This window comes from Tachypleus tridentatus, chromosome 8, assembly GCF_004210375.1.
Source record: "Tachypleus tridentatus isolate NWPU-2018 chromosome 8, ASM421037v1, whole genome shotgun sequence".
NCBI classification, from domain to species: Eukaryota; Metazoa; Arthropoda; class Merostomata; order Xiphosura; family Limulidae; genus Tachypleus; species Tachypleus tridentatus.
The window spans coordinates 37,130,796-37,154,354 of record NC_134832.1 but is presented as its reverse complement, the minus strand read 5'-3'; the positions used below and the strand labels follow the sequence as shown (position 1 = coordinate 37,154,354).

The 23,559-nt window shown below is 33.5% G+C and overlaps 2 protein-coding genes across 6 annotated transcripts in view; one reads left to right on the top strand and one right to left on the bottom strand.

Annotated features, from left to right (window-relative positions):
• The window catches only part of LOC143222189 (methyltransferase-like protein 27), a 32,457-nt gene extending 23,384 nt beyond the window's left edge, over positions 1–9,073 (bottom strand). The window contains exon 1 of the mRNA XM_076448283.1: positions 8,969–9,073. The gene's annotated coding sequence lies outside the window, so the exon portion shown is untranslated. The remainder of the gene's footprint in view (positions 1–8,968) is intronic.
• Positions 691–23,559, top strand: LOC143222188 (G-protein coupled receptor 161-like). Of its 5 annotated transcripts, XM_076448279.1 has the most exons (7): positions 2,027–2,116; positions 3,022–3,095; positions 9,989–10,300; positions 11,986–12,168; positions 15,518–15,646; positions 19,338–20,056; positions 21,597–23,559. In XM_076448279.1, exons 5-7 carry the CDS (start codon positions 15,540–15,542, stop codon positions 22,004–22,006), a joined length of 1,236 nt encoding a protein of 411 aa, XP_076304394.1. In that variant the 5' UTR covers positions 2,027–2,116; positions 3,022–3,095; positions 9,989–10,300; positions 11,986–12,168; positions 15,518–15,539; the 3' UTR covers positions 22,007–23,559. The 5 variants fall into 5 exon arrangements, with proteins under 5 accessions (XP_076304396.1, XP_076304393.1, XP_076304395.1 ...); XM_076448281.1 differs by lacking the exons at positions 2,027–2,116; positions 3,022–3,095 and adding an exon at positions 691–832 and having other exon boundaries at positions 10,131–10,300; XM_076448278.1 differs by lacking the exons at positions 2,027–2,116; positions 3,022–3,095 and adding an exon at positions 691–832.

The window sequence follows — 23,559 nt, the reverse complement described above, 5'->3', positions numbered from 1 at the left end:
TTGCAGTGTAAGACTAGAGGGAAGGCAGGTAGTCATCACCACCCACCGCCAATTCTTGGGCTGCTCTTTTACCAACGAATAGTGGGATTGACTGTACCATTGTAACGCCCCCACGGCTGAAAGGGCGAGCATGTTTGGCGCGACGGGGATGCTAACCCGCGACCCTCGGATTACGATTCGCACGCCTTAACGCGCTTGGCCATGCCGGGCCCAAAACATTATTAGGGGTCAGTGTGTGTGTGTGTTTTTCGTATAGCAAAGCCACAAAGGGCTATCTGCTCAGCCCACCGAGGGGAATCAAGTTTCTTAAGCTATAAAAAGAGCATTTCTCTTCGATTTCATTGTGAGTTAATTTGTCTTATACATAATAAACAAGAACAACAATACCAAAACATCGTTTAATTAACCAGACTCGTTTTAAACACATGCGCCTAAACAGAAGCTTCATTTATTTCTTTTCCTAAATGTTTCGCACTGTTATCTATTACAAAAAATTAATTTAGCCTTTCTTATATTTCAGCTTACGTCATATTTACATGCTTTCTATTCTCCAGAAAATTGTTTGTGTGCATCATTCACCAAGAAGTCAGTGTTTAATGACATTGATCATAGTCACGTGACACTTACAGACGATTTACAGTATAAATTACAGCTTAGTTTGATCTGTTTCCACTAAAACTTCCTAAAAACGAACCAGACTTCTAGTGATATACTTAATTTACTGAACGAAGTTTCGAGAGAAATATTTCCCTAAGCGACGTTTATGAATAGAAAGAAGAAGGGAAGTATTTATTACTCAGGTGCTGCTGCATGTGGCGCGAGTAGTTCCAGGGTAAGATTTATATCATACAGAATGTTCGTATTTATTAATATTCTGAAAGTACGTGGTATCTGAGTATGGTCAATAAATATTATCTCAAACAGTTTAAGGCCTGACTAGTTTTCTTTGAACGGTTACTTTCAATATAATAATTTGAAACAGGCAAAAGATAAAAAAATCAATATTTTTTTAGTAGAGTGTGTGTGTTTTTCTTATAGCAAAGCCACATCGGGCTATCTGCTCAGCCCACCGAGGGTAATCGAACCGCTGATTGTAGCATTGTAAATCCAGAGACATACCACTGTACTAGCGGGAGGCCTTTTTAGTAGAATACCCGCCAGAGGAAATTAAAATATAATACACGTAGGTTAAACAGTTCGATCGCTTATGTTTGGTCTATATTAGGTAGAAGTCTCATACATACTGGGTTCACAGATACGATTTAAGTTTGTGTAATTTACAACATAATATTTTATCTTTCGTTCTGTTTGCTACACGTCTTTTAGGTAAGTTTCTGTTATGAAAGTATATTTTATAACTGTATACGTTTTTCCTTAATCATTTTAAGAAATTACGAATTTATTTAATTTGTTCTTTTATTTTTAAACTAAAACATGGATTACTCCAAATGACACTTTTTATGATAGTAAAAATACAATAAATTGAAATCAGCTATGCTAAAGGATCACTACTAATATCACAACCTTGCTCACAGCGGAAGGTCTAATGGCTATTAATACTTAAACATCAGGTCTTTCAATACCTGTGGTGGGCAAGGAACAGAGAGAACATTATTTATCTTTGTGCTTAAATATTACTAAGAAAAGTGATATTACACGAATCTTGGACATGTGCTAACCAGTGGAGAAACGATCACATTTTGTTAGTTATAAACAAAACTGATGGAAATATTAAATCTACCACACTGACAAAAACTATTTACAGCGCACTGTAACATACTTATTATTTTTTTTTTCGTTTTTTAAATATGAGACACTTCATTGTCTTCTTCAGCCTTAGTGTGAAACATGGTTTATAAGAAACCATATGTTAATTCAAGATTCATTGTTTTTCGGTTTCCATTTACGTGCCCCAGCCTTGTACGAGCAGCTGCTTGAAACAAGAGTGATGACGTCTTTGCAGTTGCTAGTTTTGATTGGTTGCACCAAATAAGAAAGGTTGAGAATTTAGATAGTCATAAATACACAATGTTGTAAGTGAAGAAAGAAGATGCAAAAGTGAGCATGACACTTTTTAGAAAAAAAACTTCATAACAATCACTGACAGCAGTGAAAGGTAAGAATTTCATGTAACCACGTTCTTTATATATACGTTCGGTCTTTTATAACACAGATATGGTATGGGATTCAGTATCTTATGCAGAGATGTACATATTTTAATGAAAAACATAATGATATTGTTTAACTTTTAAATATCGTAATGTATATGAATGAATCGAACGAATACAGAAAAAGAAAAAGAAAAAAATACCAGTGCTAACATAGCTTTTGACTATGTTAAAGTTTAAATTATTTCTACTTTATCTAGGCCTTTTCATACTTGATGTTTTGATTTTTCTTTGACTAGTCCGATTTAAATATGATGAGTTTTACTATAGTAAACAGTAATTATTGGTTAACTAGTGGATTATATGGTCCCTTCCTCCAATGGGTCAGCACTAAGTTTCCAGACTTTAGAACGCTAAAATCCAAGGTCCGATTTCCTATAATGCATGAAGTAAAGATAGCCCATTGAGTAGCTTCAATATGTGTAATATTTGGAAGTGTGTTTTACTCACATAATAATACTATATTTATATAGGAATTACAAAATTGCAACATTGATGCTACTAATTTATATATTACTAATTTATACAAGAAAAAATTAGTAACATTAGCACTATATATATTACTAATTTATACAAGAAAAAATTAGTAACATTAGCACTATATATATTACTAATTTATACAAGAAAAAATTAGTAACATTAGCACTATATATGTTACTAATTTATACAAGAAAAAATTAGTAACATTAGCATTATATATATTACTAATTTATACAAGGAAAAATTAGTAACATTAGCACTATATATATTACTAATTTATACAAGAATAAATATTCTTGAATATTTTGTACTATACAATTGATACAACATCATGCAATGTATACACTACATATAATATAAACTCCTCCACCAGACGATTTGTCCTAGTTCAGAGTTACCGATGAGGTGTGGAATTTCTCCGTAACCGGTATAACTCATCAACAAATGGTAAATCGAAAACCTTTAATTTTTAATAAACATGCAGTAATATCCATGAAATCGTCTTTGGTTTATCTAGGCTAAATAAAGTGTGGTTTTTGTTGGGGTTTTTTAAATATAAAACGAGTGTTTAAACATGTAACGGATTTGTACGTCCACTACGAAACTTTTTATTCGCCTTATAACGAGAAAATTGGTCCGGCATGGCCAGGTGGTTAAGGCACTCGACTCGTAACCTGAGGGTCGCGGCTTTGAATCCCCGTCATACAAACATGTTAATCCTTTCATCCGTGGAGACGTTATAAGGTTACGATCAATCTTACTATTCGTTGGTAAAAGAGTGACCCAAGAGTTTGCGGTGGGTGGTGATGACTAGCTGCCTTCCCTCTCGGCTTACACTCCAAAATTAGGGACGGCTAGCGTAAATAGCCTTCGAGTAGCTTTGCGCGAAATTCAAAACCAAACAAACGAGAAAATCTGTCTCATTATCAAAACAAAATAGCCAGCTGACACCGTGTTAGACGTATTTTAGACTAGACGTCGGTCTGTAAAATTCAAATACACATATAACATTTCTGAATTATATATATATATATATATGTATTTATGTATTATTTTATTTGAACACGAATCTAAATTTTTAATAATAATGGAAATGATACGACCTATGTTGAAATGAAAAGCTATAGTGTGAACACGAAGATAGTTGTTTGTTATTAAGCACAGAGCTATACAAAGAGCTAACTGTGCTGTGCCCACCACAGGTATCGAAAACCGATTTATAACGGTATAAGCCCGTAGACATGCCGTTGTGCTACTGGGGGCAACGAATATAGAAAGAAACAGTCAGATACTAGCAAAAAAAAGTTGTTTCATATACTGGTTTATAATTTATTTCTGAAAAATACATATTTGCAACATTTTGAAACTATAAAATGTGTTGTACTGCGTTATTCAGTGATGTTAATCTTATTTCGGACTAGTTTATTGTTGCGTAAATATAGGACATTTGCAACACACAATGAACTGAAAACATAGTAGATCCATCAAACTTTTGGGCGAGTGACGACAATAGTGCACAGATGTAAAATACAGTATATGCAGTATCTCGCTGATACAGCGTTAAGTCTATGGATTTACAACGCTAAAATCAGAGGTTCGATTCCCCTCGGTGAACTCAGCAGCTAGCCCGATGTTGCTTTGTTAGAAGAAAACACACAGAGTATGTGTCTTACTTTTACGTCTCCCCTTTATCTACGTGGTGTCATTCAAAATCATGCCAGTAAGCGAATAAAGTAAAAAAAAAAGTGCCGATTTTTCTGTAAGTAAAAGTGACGTGTGCATGATAAGGTTATTGAGTGGTGAGTTTTTCGTTGAATCAGCCAGGTTGAAGTAAAGAGATATGTAACAGAGCGCATAGTATGAGTTTTGCATTATCTTGTGACTCAGATACATGAAGTCATTTAATAAGACGCTTACTACTCATAATTAACCAAACATCTTTCAGAGACAACAATACCAAACACCATCGCCTCTTCTATCAAACAGATAATATGTTATGTTTGAAAAAAACAAGTTCGGTAATCCTAAATTTTTAATGGGATTATTATCGGTTTTAAAACAAAACCTTTTTCTAAACTATTTATGCACCAAATTATTTTTAGGTTAATTAATTTGTTGTTTAAAGATAATATGTGAGCATCTAACTCTGACGGTCCGGCAAGACCAGTTGCTTAAGTAATCTGAGTGTCGCTGGTTCGAATCCCCGTCACACCAAACATGCTTGCCCTTTCAACCGTTGGGGCTTTATAATGTTACGATCAATCCCACTATTTTTAGTAAAAGAGTATCCCAAGAGTTGGTGGTGGGTGGTGATGACTAACTACTTTCACTCTAATCTTACACTGTTAGATTAGGGAGGGTTAGCGCAGATAGCCCTCGAGTATCTTTGCGCGAAACTCAAAATAAACCAAACCTCTATCTCTGATATACACGAAAAATCAAACAAAAATACTATCAATATTGTAATTAATCCCGCTAACTACTGAGAGTATTTTCATTTTATTTTACCTAGAAACTAAACGATTTCACTCAATTCTTCTGACCATTTCTTTGCTCAGGGTGTCATTGCAGGAGAACTGTTAGAGTATTCAATATGTTAGCCTCACCGGTAGTTAATTGAATAAAAACAAATCAACACATGATCAGTGATGTCGAGAAAACCCACTTGTAGAGAAATGTATATACAAAAACGAGCCGTTTTTGCATATATAAATCAACACATGCACCACTTCCTGACTGATCGAACATCAAGGATTTAAAAAAAACTTTCGAAAATAAACAAAACTATGCGTTATACAGACCTCGTATTTTTTCTTATTACAATGTTTTCTTTATTCCCACCCCAGTCTGCTTAGCGGTAACCCTGAGGGCTTATAACTTTAAAGAAGTTTTGATACCCGAAGTGGGCATAGAACATACAGCCATGTAACTTTCCGCTTAACAACAAACAAACCAACCTTATTTCCTTATGATAATTTCGTATTATAATGATCTAACTAATTTCTAATAATATAAAAAATAGGTTTTTCTTTGATATCGTGACACATATGTTGAGCCACATTATTTTTTGATTAACCTGTCGATGTTTTATTACGTGGAGACTCATTAATGAGTTTTAATATCTAAAGCAAATAACGTGTGTGTTTTCTTATAGCAAAACCACGTCGGACTATCTGCTGAGCCCACCGAGGGGAATCGAACCCCTGATTTTGCGTTGTAAATCCGACGACATACAGCTGTACTAGCGGGGGGCTAAAGCAAATAACAACATAGAAAAGTTTGTTTTTTTTACATTCCTCAAAAAATTTAAAAAATTAAAATTATATTAGTTATGTTAACGTCTACATTTTCAATAATTTCAGTATATTTGTAAGCTGTATATTAAATGTAGTTTGTTCCATGTATTATTTCGAGTGAAAACAAAGCAAAGAACTTCGGCAAAACTACAAAACAATCAGGTACGTTAGTAAACCTTTCTGTTGACTATATATGTACACCGCTTCATATAATCTACACATGAAAAGGTACGTGTAAAACAGACAGAAGAGAAATACACCTGCTACATGAAAAAGGCATACAAGCACGTTATTTTTGTAATTACTGGAGCAAAAGTGAAGCCTATGTTCTTATATGCTCGAAGGACTCCATATACGCTGACAAAACTAAAGTATAATACAAAAAACGACGACATTTAGGATCAAAACTACTTTTTAATTCGAGAAATTCCCGTAGCTATTTGGGTTAATATTTGAATGAAACCCTTCTCCACAAAAGTTAGTACAGAATATATGATTTTGGTAATTGAAACTTAGAAATAATTATTTTTTTTCAACGATTATCCCTTGAGATAAGTAATGATTTTTTTTGCGTTGCAAAAATAGCAGTAAAACACAATTATGATATTTTTGACAAGTTAACATTTTCATTATAGCTTTTACGTAGAGTGGGTTAGATATCTGAAAATGTTTATTATACTACAACCAAGAAGATAGAAATTACTCGTATGCCAAACTTAAATCGAAAGAGAATATAAGAACAGTTGTAGTAGAGTATAGAAAGTAAATATGCACTAAGTTATAAAAACAAAGGCATCAAAAAAGCAATAGATATCTACTAAATACGTGACAGCTTAGCACTGAAGTTACTAACTTTAAATGAAATTAAATGTTACTGGATCGTTACGTAACTGATTAGCAGACGAAGCGCCATTTGCAACAGACCATGCAAATAGCGCAGAACAGAATCTTAAAATATATGACGTAAGGAAAACACGCATATAATAGAAAACAAACAACAATTAAAGACAAAAGTAAGAAGCTGTGTAATCCGAACATTTTTGAAAGGAAATCCTTTGTTCATTGTTTTAAAAATGAGTGTATTTTAAAGCTATTGGAAACAATTGTTATGTATTTCATTCCTAAATAGGGACTGTCTTTGAAGGAGAAAAATGTAGTGCAGTACAAATTAGTTGACAATGTAACAGGTTTTAAAGTATTTCTAATGACGTGTGGTCAAATATGACTAGTTGCGTAAAGAGTTTCCTTATTCAAAATTGAATGTTGTGTTGACTGCATTTATTTTTATGCGCAAATTTACAACACTAGAAACCGGGTTTCGATACATGTGGTAGACAGGACACAGATAGTCCATTGTCCAGCTTTGTGTTTAACTTCAAAACCTAACTTAACCCATTTCAAAATTCAAACTGGTTACGGACATTTTTAGTCTGATGATTGTTTTATACAATAATTTTAGGTTGAATTTTGCTACTCTTTCACCAACAAATAGTGGGATTAACTTTCACTTATAGCACCTCACGGCTGAAAGCGCGAGTATGTTTGGTTGGATGGAGATTGCAAATCGACCTCTCTAGCAACCCAGCCATCCCAAACCATTTCTTACAATAAAATATTTTATGAATATTACATTATTTACATTTTAAAAGCCACCCCACGTCGATGGGACAGCGGTAAGTGTTATGATTCACAATGCTAAAGTCAGAGGTTTAGATTTCCTTCGGTGGACGCAACAGATAGCCCCATGTGGCTTTGCTATAATAAAAACACACGCACACATTATAAAAGGTAAACATCCAGTATAAGTATTCATTTTATAAAGAGAAATGTTTAGTAGGAAATTCTATCACGTTGAGTGAGGTTAACAACAAAGGAATTAATTAACATACATGCACAAAAATTCACTTATCTAATCTGATAAAGAGGTTAACTGTGCATCATAAAAATTGTGTCACAAGTCTCGTGGTTCTCTAGTAACTACTTCCCCCATGTTAATCATGCTCGTTCTGATGCTATTTTCCGTTGTATCAAGTTTTGCAAAGGAGTGAGGTCAATCTTAGATCCCACATTTAGCCAAGTTTTCCCCAGACTCTCCCATGAACGTGGACATCAACTTTCAAGATCACCTATAACCAAATTAATTGCATACAAGTTCATAGCTAATAAAAATATATATATAATATTATAGGTGTGAAGATTCTCTCGAATAAGGGGTGTTCGAACATTGGTAACAGTAACGGTTTGTTTGTTTGTTTGGGTTTGAATTTCGCGCAAAGTTACACGAAGGCTATCTGCGCTAACTGTTCCTAATTTAGCGGTGTAAGGGAAGTCATCACCACCCACCACCAACTCTTGGACTACTCTTTTACCAACGAATAGTGTGATTGACCAAACATTATAACGCCTCTACGGCTGAAAGAGCAAGCATGTTTGGTGTGACGAGGATTCTAATCTGCGACCCTAAGATTACGAATCGAGTGCCTTAACCGCCTAGCCATGCCGGGCCTACAATAATGGAAGACACACTTGATGTAGTGTCTTGTTTAAATAGTTTTTACATGGATGATTGATCTTTTTTTGCCGGCGGTATTTGCTATTTTATTATACGAAATTCCTTTTTTTAAAAAGATTGCATCGTGTTCTTCCAGCAGTGTTATGATGTCGAATGATAAAAAAATTCGTGTGAATAAATATTTAAGTGATAAACATGCCTTCCTTTGCGCCACGACTTAAAAGTTTTTGTGACAAACATTATTGCATGAACATACGTAATTCGTTCTTATAAGTTATAATGAAACTTCGTAAATGCACTATTCACCAAATTCGAGGGCTCATCTATGTTCATACGACAATATTAGATAAAGTAAGTGCTATGCCAATTCTTTAGATCAGTACTAAAAAACAAGGAAAAAAACTTGTTAGCTTAACTTAAAACAATAAATTTAAAGTGAATTTTATAATTTTTAACTTGTGAAATGAGTCTTTATTTAAATATTTATACTCCTAAACTTAAGAGATACATACCACACGGAACGAAATCGGTGTAGCTGAAAGCGACGTATGGTAAGTGAACACCTGCAAGATCCACACACAGCCACGTGTGGCTTATTTGTAGCTAGATGTTCATTTCCAAGAAAATATATACATTTCGCTCTGGCATGAGCAGTAAACTTTAAGCAGTTTGACTCTCTTGCTTCATCTATGTAAATAATACTCAGTTTTGTTTGTCCTGAAAATGAGCGCGCACATTATTACCTAAATGCCTAAAAAGTTAGGTTATAGAATAATATTATAAATTTATTTACTGATAGTGGTTAGTACGATAATATATAATGTTTAGTTCTAAATAAACTAGAGCCAAACACATACACAATTTCTAGTGATAATTTACATCTTTATAGCTCTCCCGCTGAGCTAGCATAAATCTACGGATTTAGGTTGCTAAAATCAGGGGTGCGATTCCTCTCTATGGGGCTTTGCAAAAAGACAAACACACACATCTCCTTATCGAATATAGGCCGTACTTAGTAAAGGCTTAACGAATATTAGTCCTGAGACAAGAGGACTTGCAGATTTTTTTAAGAGTTTGCGATTAGAAGTGTTTTGTATTATTCTAGAAATCCTGTATTTAATGACATACTCTTACAATAAAGATACCAATTTCACCGCAAATATTTTTCAAGTTTCTGCTAGTTATAGATGATACTGACTCAGTAATATTGGTTTTAAAGAAATTTTGTAATGGATTATAATAGCTGAATATTTACTATTTTTGTCTATCTGTTTTGATATATTTCTAGATTTAACGAGATGTTATTTGTCAACAGACGTATTAAACATATCTATTCTGAAAATATTCCTTTCTAACAGAACTAATATAAAACAGTATGCTTTGTTGAGTAAGTGCTTTAGTACACAACAGAAAGAAAGCTAATTTTTTATTAACGACAGATTGACTTTTCAAGAAGATCACTCAAGTTGACCATTTACTGGTAATAATAAAAGTATTTCTTTGCTGATTGTCTTAACCTTGAAATTTTCCAGCTCATGATCTAATTATGAAGAAATAGACTTTGTGAACACAGCTGGCAGTCGATAAAATGTAGAACGTTCGTGACTTGAGATAAGTCTGCAAAATGTCATTCATCATTATTATTGATGTAAACGGTTCTTTCTCCGGTTACAGTGATGAAAACACCTCAAGCACTAGAATTCTCACAACTAAAAACCTTTACTTTATTGACAAGATAGCATACTCAGTGACACTGGCCACAGTTGCTTTGTTGTCTGCGGTAGGAACTTCTTGGTGACATACACTTTACTGAAGAAAGAAGAGATCTTGTCACCAAGCGACAGGCAAGTATTTTGATTCCACATGGTATTTAAGCAGGAGTTTCGATAATTTGCCAACATATATACAGTCATGTGAAAAAGTTAGAACACCCTATGAAAGCCTGTGTATTTTTGTAACATTTTTGGATATATAGATATTTAATCTAAATTTTAACAATACTGAGAAATTACAGGAATATAAATAAACAATTAAAACTGAAGAAAAGACTTTTCAAGATCTTCTGTAAATGTAATTCTACAAAATTGCATATTCTAACTGTTTGTTTGTTTGTTTTTGGAATTTCGCACAAAGCTACTCGAGGGCTATCTGTGCTAGCCGTCCCTAATTTAGCAGTGTAAGACTAGAGGTAAGGCAGCTAGTCATCACCAACTACTGCCAACTCTTGGGCTACTCTTGTACCAACAAATAGTGGGATTGACCGTGACATTATAACGCCCCCACGGCTGGGAGGGCGAGCATGTTTAGCGCGACGCGGGCGCGAACCCGCGACCCTCGGATTACGAGTCGCACGCCTTACGCGCTATTCTAACTGAGGAAAACGTTAGGACACCCTAATAGCTAGTGTTACCCCCTTTGGCTGAAATAACTGCAGTGAAACGCTTCTTGTAGCTATCTACCAGTCTCTGACATCGGTCTGAAGAAAGTTTGCCCCACTCCTCAAGTAAGTCTGCGGACTTACAACGCTAAAAACCGGGTTTCGATACCCGTGGTGGGCAAAACACAGATAGCCCATTATATAGCTTTGTGCTTATTTCAAAATCCTTTGGGATCTTTTTAAATCCCTTACCAGACTCATAAGCTGCTACAATTTTTTTTCTGAAGGCCTCAGACAGCTCTTTTGCTCTCACCACGGTGCTCACTCTCACTTCAACAGTCAGGAGCACACCAAACTAAATGTCTGAGGTTTAAATAGGGCAAGCTTCATTAAAAATGCTGAGCAACGATCTTCTAATCATGTGCACCTAGTGTGATACACCTGTGTGTGAGTTGAGCCACATTAAGTGGGAATAAATGTGGGGATGTCCTAACTTTTTCCTCAGTTAGAATATACATTTTTGCAGAATTACATTCACAAAAGATCTTGAAAAGTCTTTTCTTCAGTTTTAATTGTTTAGTTATATTCCTATAATCTCTCAGTATTGTTAAAATTGAGATTAAATATCTATATATCCAAAAATGTTACAAAAATACATTGGCTTTCGTAGGGTGTCCTAACTTTTTCACATGACTATATATATATAACATATATGTGTATATACACTCAGCAAAATAAACAGCTGTACTATTATTTCGGTTAAATATTTAATTGGTATTAGAAAATATACATTTTTGCAATAAAAAGAAAATATATTAAGCTTATTAGGCAAATATTTTGGTAAATATTAATTTTACATGCTTTGCGCAGAATAAAAATTATGATATTTTGCATTTAGCTAACTATTCACGGAATATTTACAACCTGCTAATAACGAAATCCGTAACACGATTAGTTGGTTTTTATGTTGGGTTATTTAGTGTATGACTTAATGATTATCATTAAGGAATAGTATCTGAACGAGAAAATATGTAATTGCGTCAAGATAAGTTATAAATAATTGTGTGAGACCGTTTGCTGCTATACCAAATATTTTCCAGTTTTTTGTCATTATGAAAATATTTCTTGTTTTTTTATATAATTTTTCCGAAGGTTTGTTTTAAGTTTAACAGGCTCCAACTTCCTATTCGCTGTTCTCGTCCAGCCCTTCTCAGTCATTGCATCGGTTACACAAGAGTGGATTTTTGGTGTATTCTGGTGTCATCTGACAGCGTTTGCCTTCCTGTTGGTGTCTACAGCAAGTATCTTGACACTAACAGCAATCGCTATAGACAGGTATATGAATATATTGTAATAACTGTAATAACTTAACTTTCTGCAGACATTAAAACAGACTGTACGTGTAAACCGGAAATAATATCATTAGCAAACGATATTCTCTTCAGTTTACAGATACAGTGCATGTCAGGTAGAGCTGTTGTAGATGATGTGCACCATATACGGATGCAGTATACTTATAATATATTCACGTAGTCTTATCCAGTAGAAAAGGTGCATGGGTAGCCTGCGCACTCGAAACTTATTCCATTCATTTACACAACGAATGTTTTAATATAGAAAAAAACTTTCTAAGGTACCTGTAAGATTTAATACATATTCTGTAGAGACTGTAAGATTAATCACTCTGACAAGACACTAAATATATATACAAGTCTCAATGCACATTATGCTTAGCATAATGTACAGTGGTACATTTTATTTGATAACATATGTACTAAGTAGTAGTATCACAGGTTCTAGTGTCTCTGATATTGTAGACATAGGTAAATGACTGATTTAGAAAGATATAGTATGATTACCACTAACAGTTTGTTGTTGTTTATTTTGCCAAGCATTATGTACACTGGTACATTATATTGGATAACATATATATATATATATATTTCTTTAGAAGTAGTATCACAGCTACTATATGTTATATGTATATATATATATATACTTTTGGTGACACATAATATTTTGCATAATGTTCAACATTGAACGTTACAAAAGCGCATCGTTAAATTCTTTTATATGATACAGTACTGTGTGTACAAAGCTCATAACAGGTAATGTTATGCATAATTTGTACTATTATGATAGACGGAGTTGCAAAACATTTCCAGCATTTGGTTGTAGAGAGTCCTAGTGACCGCAGTCCTAATACAGTGTAATACCAAACTTAGTTTCAATAAGTGTTCCTGTTCTGTGAAGCCTGACATTAATTAGGTTTACCTGCTGTAATTTATTTTTATTTTAAAAATCGAGCAGTTGATGACGACTACAAGGTGTGGTCTGCCCCTTACAGTTTGCCTCTCAGAAGATCTCGAAGGTGTTTCGTAAAATTCAGAGCCGTTTCTCTCACAAACAAACGGTAAATTGAAGAGGATACGTAAAATGTCGAAACTAGTATCCACATTAATTTTGTATTATTCTGTTAGTGTGGATTTAAACATTGTGGTTCATACGTATTTTAGGCAGGGAATGTTATTCTTCTGGAACAACGCACTGGTTTGTTAAAACAAAAACAAAATACTCTCCTTTGGCTCATGGAACAAGTTAATATAACACATCTCCATATTCAGGGGTATTTATAGTCCACATGGCTAACTGATAGATTCCTTATAATAACACCTCCATTACAGTCATTCAAAGTCGGTATAACAATTATTGACAAATTGCGAACTTTTTTTCGGACGAATTTTTGTCTATTGCTTTGAGACTGGATAAATAACTTCTTGTCACATCACAAAATTTGCGAATTGACCTTCAATATTCCTTTACACTAGTCCACTAATGTTGAATATCCCTGGGGGGGTGATAAGTTGTGTGCCAATTTCAGGCCTTCCATAAGACCTAGAATCTTTACAAGTAGAACCTGATAATAATACTTAACAGTTGAATTTGTTTTAAACGCGATATTAGATACTGTTGTACTGTCAAATATATAACATTGTTTAATAGCTTCATCAAATTACCATCACCTTAAAAGCTGCCCTTACTGAAAGTAATTCATTCCACGAAGTTTTGGCATCCTTCAGGCGTTTGACACCACTAATTCACTTAGGTGGTGTGTCCATGCAAAAAGAATTACTTTGCTCCCTTAAAAAGTATGCTGGATGTAACATGTCACTTTAAAGGTCTCTTCAGATACATCTGGCAGAGTAGTACATTTCTTACAATGTATTTTACCAGTTACAATATGTTTATTGTACAATATTGAAGTTGGTGTGTATTCAGTACTTATTAAATGGAATTGTACATTATGTGTAGGTTTCTCCTGATTATGATAGTTTTGTGCAATAACTAGTGTTTAAGTGCTGTGTTATGAGCTTACACTTCGTCTAAGCAAGGTGCTATATTTGATGTGCCTTTAATACATGAGAAAAGATGTTACATATAAGATATTTTTAATTGTTGAAATACAATGACGACGTTTTGTGTATTTAACATTGTTACACACTTCTAAGTTTGCAGCTACTGATCATGATTCTACAGTTATTTGTGATTAATTATTGTTACGAAATACTGTTTGTTATATTTATATGTAATCTCTGATTGTGGCCTTATATTGAATGGATATCTAAATATCATATATATTAACTTCTTATCATTAAGTACGGTATTACTTAACAGGCCCCCCAGTGGTATGTCTTCGGACTCACACTACTAGAAACCAGGTTTCGATACCCGTGATGGGCAGAACACAGATAAATCTACGTAACACAAATTTTATTCCTGAATAATATGTGTTATTTCTTAATTGCTTATGTTGTGAAAGTACAGAAAATGGTCATTATTCCCTTCAAACTTTGCTTTTGTGACCTGGATAATGAAATTTAGAATTTAACCTATTTTCTAAGTAAAAACAGGCAAATTTGCACATTTTCATTAACATAAGGTCTGAATAAAACAACATATGAATTAAGACCAATTTTACTCTTCAAACTTTCCTTTTGTGACCTGGGAGCGTATAACAAAAACATGATGGGAGAGTATATTTGGAGGCTGATAGGTGAAAGTGATTTACATTACAGTCACAGGTCTCGAAAAACTTCTCACTTCTAAACATTATTGTTCATTTTTGTATAACTTTAGTATAAATACGTGTAAATCCTGATTCATATGTTGTTTTATTCATTTACATGGGGTCTGAATATTGAAATATTGACTTGTAGAGTCGTAAAAAACTCCTAAACCAATAGTGTGTAAATTAAAATGTGCCATAATTAGTACGTTTGTTTAATTCTACAAATATATATGTATGCTAATTTAGTCCTCCATTTGTATGATACATTTCTACCAATTGCTTTAGTCGTATCGGTACTTTACTTTCATTTTCAGACCCCAGTAGTACAGCGGTAGGTCTGCAGTATCACATTACTAAAAACCGGGTTTCGATACCCTTGGTGGGCAGAGTAAAGATAGCTCATTGTGTAGCTTTGTGTTTACTTACAAACAAACAAACTTTCATTGTGTCACCAAATTTGCCCAGGATATACAGCTACAATTGTTTCTTCACTAATTTAATAGGATTAGCTTTATATACAGTCTAATTACTTTTCAGCTTTACTCTAGGATGTGTATAGAAATGTCGTTATATGCATCAATAACTTCCAGTTCATATTCTTTTTTTTCAATGCAGATTTTATGCTATCGTGAAGACAATGAGCTATACTCAAACCATCACAGAGTTCAAGTCCATGATGATACTTGCAGGGGTCTGGCTTCATGCTTTATTATGCAGTTTTCCGTTCTTACTTGGATGGATAGAGTAAGTACATTTGATTTTCATAGCAAAAAGAAGAGAATGTTTAACTCAAATTTCTAGTCACTAAGTTTAGATACTCTTGTATTTTATTCTAAACTATAAATCTAATATTGTTTGTAAATAAAAAAGTCTTAGTTTTTCTATCTAAATGGCTCCCAATAGCACAGCGACATGTTTACGGACTTAAACACTAGAAACCGGCTTTCGATACCTGTGGTTGGCAGAACATTGTGTAACTTTGTATTCAACTTGAAACAAACAGTCTAAATGAAAAATAATTCGTGACGCTAATGATTCATATTATAAAATAAACTTTTCATTCTTGACTCCCCTAGATATTGCATATGACTTGACCTCAAGGTCTCTATGATATCATAAGCCAATGACTCTTCTCTTGATATAGTCGGTTAGGTCCTCAGTGTATCTCCCTTGACAGCTGCAAGTTATTTGTACTGTTTAAAAGTAAAATTTTATTTGTAGACGAATAAATTAAATCCAAAGTGTGATTCTTCTAACCTGATGAGTTTTTCAGTGGAATTTATTTATTGGCTGTAATCGGTAAATCCTCAGCAAGGAAAGATTAAAAAATGTTTAACACATTTTCAGCTTCAGTTACTTCTCTTTGTGCTGTAGGTTTTATCTGAAAATATTAAAGTTTAACGCAAAGGCTGCATTTGCTTCTATGCCAAAATCATCACTTCACATAGTGTCTTACATCTTTAGACACAACAGTTTATGTGACAAGAACCACTAAGTCTTTATCACATGCCTTGAAAATATTTGATCCTGCAATACACAGTATTAGTTGCGATATCTTATTTCGTTACTTTCCCAGACGGTTTGGAGAGTTGATCATAGTAGTCTTGAAAGTTCCAGCGCAGTAAGAGAAAGACCTCCACAAGGATGCTGGTTGATGAGCGATTTTTTTACTGCTCCCAAGTGTTTAAATCTTTTTGTTTTCTTGTATTAGTGCGTGATCAATTCCAAAGCTGCAAAAGAATGTGCAGCTTTTCTTCACACAGACATTTTAGTTTTTTGAAATTCTTCCACACATCTGTGTCTGTTGTTCGAAGGGTTTTTTATTTTGTGCAACACATTCTGGCACATGTCGCGCAAACTGCATGTAATCTATAGTTGAAAAATGTATGTGCAATTTCTCAAGAGAGACCAAGTTCATAGGTCATAGCCCTTGTTGTGTAGGTTTAATAAATTAAAGCCAGAACAAAATCTTATTTACGTACATCTAAACCACCTTAAAATTTGGTAGTGAACTTTTCTACAGAGAAATAATTACATTTTTTTCTGCACAACCTTATGGGTCTACGTTGTTGGGCGTAATGTGTTCACAAGTTTTCGTACAACATCAATGTCATTTTGAGCATAAAAGTGTATTTATGTATTTATAAATAAAATAAGAATATGCAATTCAGAAGTTGTACAAAAATTATATTTTTAAGAAGAAAGACTATTATAATATCTGAATAAATTTGTTTTCAAATATTCAATTTTATGTAAAACACTTTTTGTCTAATGCAAGTAAATTTGCCCTATAATATAAACTGTCAGATCCCAAGTAGTTAATAGTTTATTATTTTAAAGACCACGTATGCGTAGTCTGTTTTTATATCCATGCTAGTCATTTAAAATATAACCTATATAAAATCCAATGTTTCACATCAAGCTTGCTATTTCGAAATAGGAAGAGTCATAAAACCCGAACCGTAATGGGTTACCTGTGCTCTGCTTATCACGGGAATCGAAACTCGGTTTCTAGCGTTGTAATTCCGCAAACATATCGCTTTGCCACTGGGGTGGGACTATCCAGATAGAATAGTTCGATTACTGTCTGCCCATTACAATTTTAGTGACAGGGGAGCAAGGCTGTGAGAGAAGGATGCCTGAAACCTTATACGTGTAGTTAGTGCTGGTATAGGCCGGCATGGCCAAGCGTGTTAAGGCGTGCGACTCGTAATCTGAGGGTCGCGGGTTCGCATCCCGGTCGCGCCAAACATGCTCGCCCTCCCAGCCGTGGGGGCGTTATAATGTGACGGTCACTCCCACTATTCGTTGGTAAAAGAGTAGCCCAAGAGTTGGCGGTGGGTGGTGATGACTAGCTGCCTTCCCTCTAGTCTTACACTGCTAAATTAGGGACGGCTAGCACAGATAGCCCTCGAGTAGCTTTGTGCGCAATTCGAAAAACAAACAATAGTGCTGGTATAAAAAGTGTCAAGTAAGCACGTAATGTGGGATCGTCTAGCCTATAAAGAAGTGCATGAAAATAAAAATATTAATTGAATTTTATACTTAAATCGCTTCTGAAATTAAGTTGTTTTTATATCACCAATATTTTGAATAAAAGCAAACCACTTTAGTTAACGGAGACTCTAAATTAAAAAATCAACAAATACTTTTCCAGTTTTGTTGTGAGTACATTTAATTTTATACTTTTAGTGCAACAATATTAGATTATACGTTGGTTTCAAAGCAACATTGTTGGAACGTAGTGTTAATTTGTTAATCTAACTGGGTTTCACCAATAATTTTTCTATGAATGCGCCACGAATACATTTTATGAACAATATTAATTTTGATTGGCTCACTGAGGAAGTTACTGACTTTTAACTATCTAGACTGCACTTTCTGCCTCTTTGTTAGTCAAGGCTGACTTCTCAAAATTTATTTATTTCACCTATGAAATGTGGGGTTAAGATATAGTGTGGGAGAGGAAGGGGTGGTAATTTGTTTGTTTGTTTGCTTTTGAATTTCGCAGAAAGCTACACGAGGGCTATCTGCACTAGCCGTCCCCAATTTGGCAGTGTAAGACTAGAGGGAAGGTAGCTAGTCATCATCCCCCACCGCCAACTCTTGGGCTGCTATTTTACCAACGAATAGTGGGATTGACCGTCACATTATAACTGAAAGGGCGAGCATGTTTGGTGTGACGGGGATTCGAACCCGCGACTCTCAGATTACTAGTCAAACGCCTTAATCCCACCTGGCCATGCCAGGCGTAGAGGGTGGTAGTACTTGCCCCGTCCGTTTTGACGGGCGTTACGCTAGTTAAATTTAATTCATTATGTAGTTTAATCATTTAAACTAAACCTATTTATTCCTACCGTGCAAATTATGATTATAAATAATTTTATACACTGTTAACATTTTGTTATATCTTTAGTTTATGGTAAATGTTAAACATGTATTACCTGAATGTATATATAAATATATTTATGAACTTAAAACTTTTACCTATTCAATGTTGTGCGTTTATATACGAAATAAATTAATAGGTGAATAATTTTCGTCTATATAAACATATTGTTCTTGATTTGTTAAATAATTTTAAATCTTTAGTGTCAGTTTGACTAGATAATGCTTAAATCTAATTATAAAACAAGACTAGCTAAAAATAATTGCTCAGTATTTTGTGACCCAATAAATAAATTATAATATATACACACGCACACACACACTGTGGAATTTTCTTACCGTGATCTTTCCCATCATAGAGAGAAGTAAATAGTTTTTAATTAAACAATAAGGTTTATTTTGTTTGTTTCTTTGTTCGTAGTTAAGCACAAAGTACACAAAGGGCTATCTGTGCTCTGTCCACCACAGGTATCGAATCAGTTTTATCGGTCCGTACATGTTGTAATACACCTTATAACAATACTATTGTTCTCTTTTTACTTTACAGGTTATCCTTCAATTCTACATCAGCCACGTGTGAACCCAGCTGGTGCAAACATTCAGTTTATACTCTCTACATTGTAGTGATGTGTTTCGTTTTCCCTTTCTTTATAACACTATTCTGTTACATAAAGATATTCTTGGTAGCACAGAGTAAGTACCGTAAGGTTGGCCTCACTGTGGGAACAATTAGTCGCAGTGTGTCTTCAGGAAACAGAGGAGACAGCACTTCAAGGCCAGTTTCAAACACTGAAATAGAAATGGCTGTAAGAAAACGGTACTGGTTTACCTTAAATTATAACTCACAAATAAAGGGGATTGTCGTAATTTTTACAATTATTGGCACCTTTCTGTTTACGTGGACTCCTTACGTAATAAATCTCTTATGGAAAATAACTAATAGAAATAGCGAAGTTCCAGACTGGTTTTCCAGACTTTCTTTTTGTATGGCTTTCATTTGCTCGATCAGTTATTCAGTAATTTATGGGCTTCTGAATAGATCAATAAGAAGTGATATGCGCAGTATTTTGTGTACACAAAGACATTTTCCTCAGAGTTCATTGGAATTTTTACGCAGAGTTTATTCAGATATGGGACATTCAGAACAATTTAGGCCAGCACAGAGCAGGTTACCACAACGATCTATATCTTACGATTGTGTTGACATGTCATCTGTCAACCGAAGTGCTATTCATGGTGCTCACTGCAATTCTAGTCACGATTCAGGTGATTATCTTCTTTAGAGGAAGAATTACTTATTCAGTACACAGATACACGGTCTCAATTTTCTGCTTTATAGAAAGATCAAGCGTTTTATTTATGAAGAAATATTTAAAAAAAATTCACCAAACATCGCCAACCCTTCCTTTGTTATGAAAGTTATTTTTCATAATATTTATTTTTTATTCACATTAGAAAAATACAGGGAGAACACCATGTGAAAAAATTAATGTGTAAAAGGATAACTATTGTTAAATGAATATAATTTTCTATATATCAAAGTACATTTTAAAAGATTTATGTTGATGTGTTTTTGATATTTGTTTCTCTTGTGAACAAATATTTTGTTAAACTTTCAATAACATTAACAACAACATGTTTTGTCGTTTTCTTATGTTTTATATTTTTTCAAGGATACTTAATTTCTTCAGAGTTATTATTCTTATAGTGTTATGATTCTACCACGTATAGTCAGAATAGAAACACAGATAAAGTCGTTTATTTTGTCCAAAATTTTGATTTCACAACGAAGTCACAACTGAATAAATTGATGTGAGGAATGGCTAATGTACGGCATTACAGAAGAACAAGAAAACTTCACTTTCCCAAATAACATATATTAGGTTTTACATTTTGTATGCACGAAATTTTTGTTGCAATCAAATATACTATTAGGAATGCATATTATTTTTCTCTTACATGTGTTTGTAATGTATTCAAATATTCTTTTTTTTAAACAAAAATCGTACATATTCTATAAAATCCAGCCAAAGGCGAAACGGCAGTACAAAATCCTTGAAAATTTTCGAATCATTCATATTTAATTTACTCGGTAAATAACATTAAATAATCAAAGCGTTCTTGAACATGAAATTTTGTTAACATGCATAAGTAAATCCTTATGTTATTTAATTGCAAAGGTTAGCACGTTCAATTTGATTTGGAAACAACACAAACTATAAATCACTGAATGCAAAGCATTCTCTAATTTTTACTTTGTTTATGGTCAAAAGATGAAATACATTTATATCTCTTAAGAATAATGTATAAATGTATACTTATTCCTATAAAAATTGGTACAAACTTAAAAGCATAATTATTAAGACTGAATTAGACGACAGTCTGATCCGATTCTATCTTATTTTTAGTTAATTATTTTCGTAGTCTTTATTGTTTGAATTATTAATTTCCGATTTTGTTACTTGGTTTAATCACAAACTATTTTTTTTTCATAAAAACATGAACATAATTAAGTTTATTATTTCAAGGTAGTAAAATAATTTATTTGTGTTTATATCTTGCACTTGTTGACTTTCGAATAATCAAAATTTTCATATAACTAGTAAAGTTGTTAATGTTTGTTTTATTTAGCATTTAAAATAATTAGCACGAATCTTAACTTATCTTTTAAACATTTAATATTTAAATTTTATAATGATTCCTAAGAATGGCAGTTAAATGTTTTTCCGAATCACTTGTAAAAGTAGTTAACTTTTAATGAAATATTTTATGAACTGACCTTTGATAATGTTTTTAATTTATTTAGGGACTATCATCTCGTTAATTGATGAAAATAATTCAGGAATGAGTCCTCCTTGTACTATGTTGCCAGCTGAATTATTTATATTTGGGAGAAATTCGAAGACACCTTCTCAACAACATCATTCCTGTAGAAAAAGATCTTGGATAGAGTTGCCATTTAAAAAAACTGACGTACACGATAAAGTAATTAAAATCCCAAATAGTGGTGTAACATCTGAGGGTAGTATCAGTAAACACTTAAAGCTTTTCACAATACAATCTCACAATACAGACATTAATGTTTCTAGAGACGACTTAAATCACTCAAACATCGCAAGTGAATTTTTTGGGGCATATGAAGATGAATTAGTTTCTGTTTCTTGCCATTCGAATAGGGATACTGACGAAGGAATCACACAAGATTTTGCTGAGTGATATATAGTCAGGGTTGTATTATTTATTAGGCACAGTGCCTAGGGTATACAAAATTTCAAACCAGAATTTATAATTTATGTAACTATAATTTATCAAACTTTTGATTTAACGTGTACGGCTGGTAGGGCCTACGAACAGAAGATTCCTAGGCCCTATGATCGTCTTTATCCGGCACTGTATATAATGCCTTATTCTTCACTTCGGTAACACATCTTCGGTATTTATGTATATTACTCATACCGAAAGAAAATAAATCATGGACTTTTTTTTTTTTTTTCCAGAAAACAGAAACAACATTTCTAAAGCAATGCTATTGTTGTTACGTTTGAAAAGTATACTGACAAGAAATTAAGCATTAAGAATATTCGTAGCAATAGACAGTTAGTTATATTTTTAACATTTAGTGAAACTAACTACGAATAAAACATATAACCCTCAAGAAAAAATCGAAAGGAGCTAATGGTACAATTATATAATATAAAAGTCATTTCGTGCTAAGTTGCCTTCTTCTTACTTACCGGTCTGGTATGGCCAGGTGGGTTAAGGCGTGCGACTCGTGATCTGAGGGTCGCGGGTTCGCACCGCCTTCGCACCAAACATGTTCGCCTTTTCAGCCGTTGTGGCGTTATAATATGACGGTCAATCCCACTATTCGTTGGTAAAATAGTAGCCCTGAGCTGGCGGTGGGTGGTGATGACTAGCTGCCTTCCCTCTAGTCTTACACTGCTAAATTAGGGACGGCTAGCGCAGATAGCCTTCGAGTAGCTTTGCGTGAAATTCAAAAACAAAGGAAGAAATAATCTTACTTACCCTGATAATATCATTTCTACAGAGCCGGAACCAGTTTTACTGTGGCAGGCGTTATATGCTGTACAATTGACAATTTCACCTAATTAAATTATTAAGTTAAGAACAGGGAAATAAAAGTGCAGTTCTAATTGCGTGTTGTTGTTTTTTGTGGTTTTTTTATTTTACTATAAGGATCTCTGTTATGGATGTAATCTATATAAAGTACTTTTGTACTTTATATATCTTTATAAAATTAAAGATATATTCAAATGTTTAAGTATTTTCATACTTGTGAGAGCTCATGAAAAAGTTATTACATTATCGTTTTAATTTTTGCAACTTGGAGGATTCTAGGTATAACTAATATCTAGCTTAACATCGTTGTAAACAAAAATTACTAGTGTATTAAATGGGCGAAAATTAAAACTGTTTCGTAAATGACGCTTTGAATATCTACCATATCGTCAGAATAAATGTGCTGTGTAAATATTCATTGAGAAAGAAAGGTTTACCAGCTCTTTCATAGAGGTAATTACTACAGAGAAATTATGTATTTTCAAAACAATATAAATTTATACTTTTAAAATGTGTTCTTAGTCAACCGCAAAAGGTAAATAATCTTGTACTATTAAATAAAATACAAGTGAAAGAAAACCATAACTTAAGAGATTAGCGTATATTGACCTAATAGTTAAAACATTGTTTTTGTATTTCCAAAATCATTTTAATTTGTTTTTGTGTGTAACATACAGAGAAAGAATAAT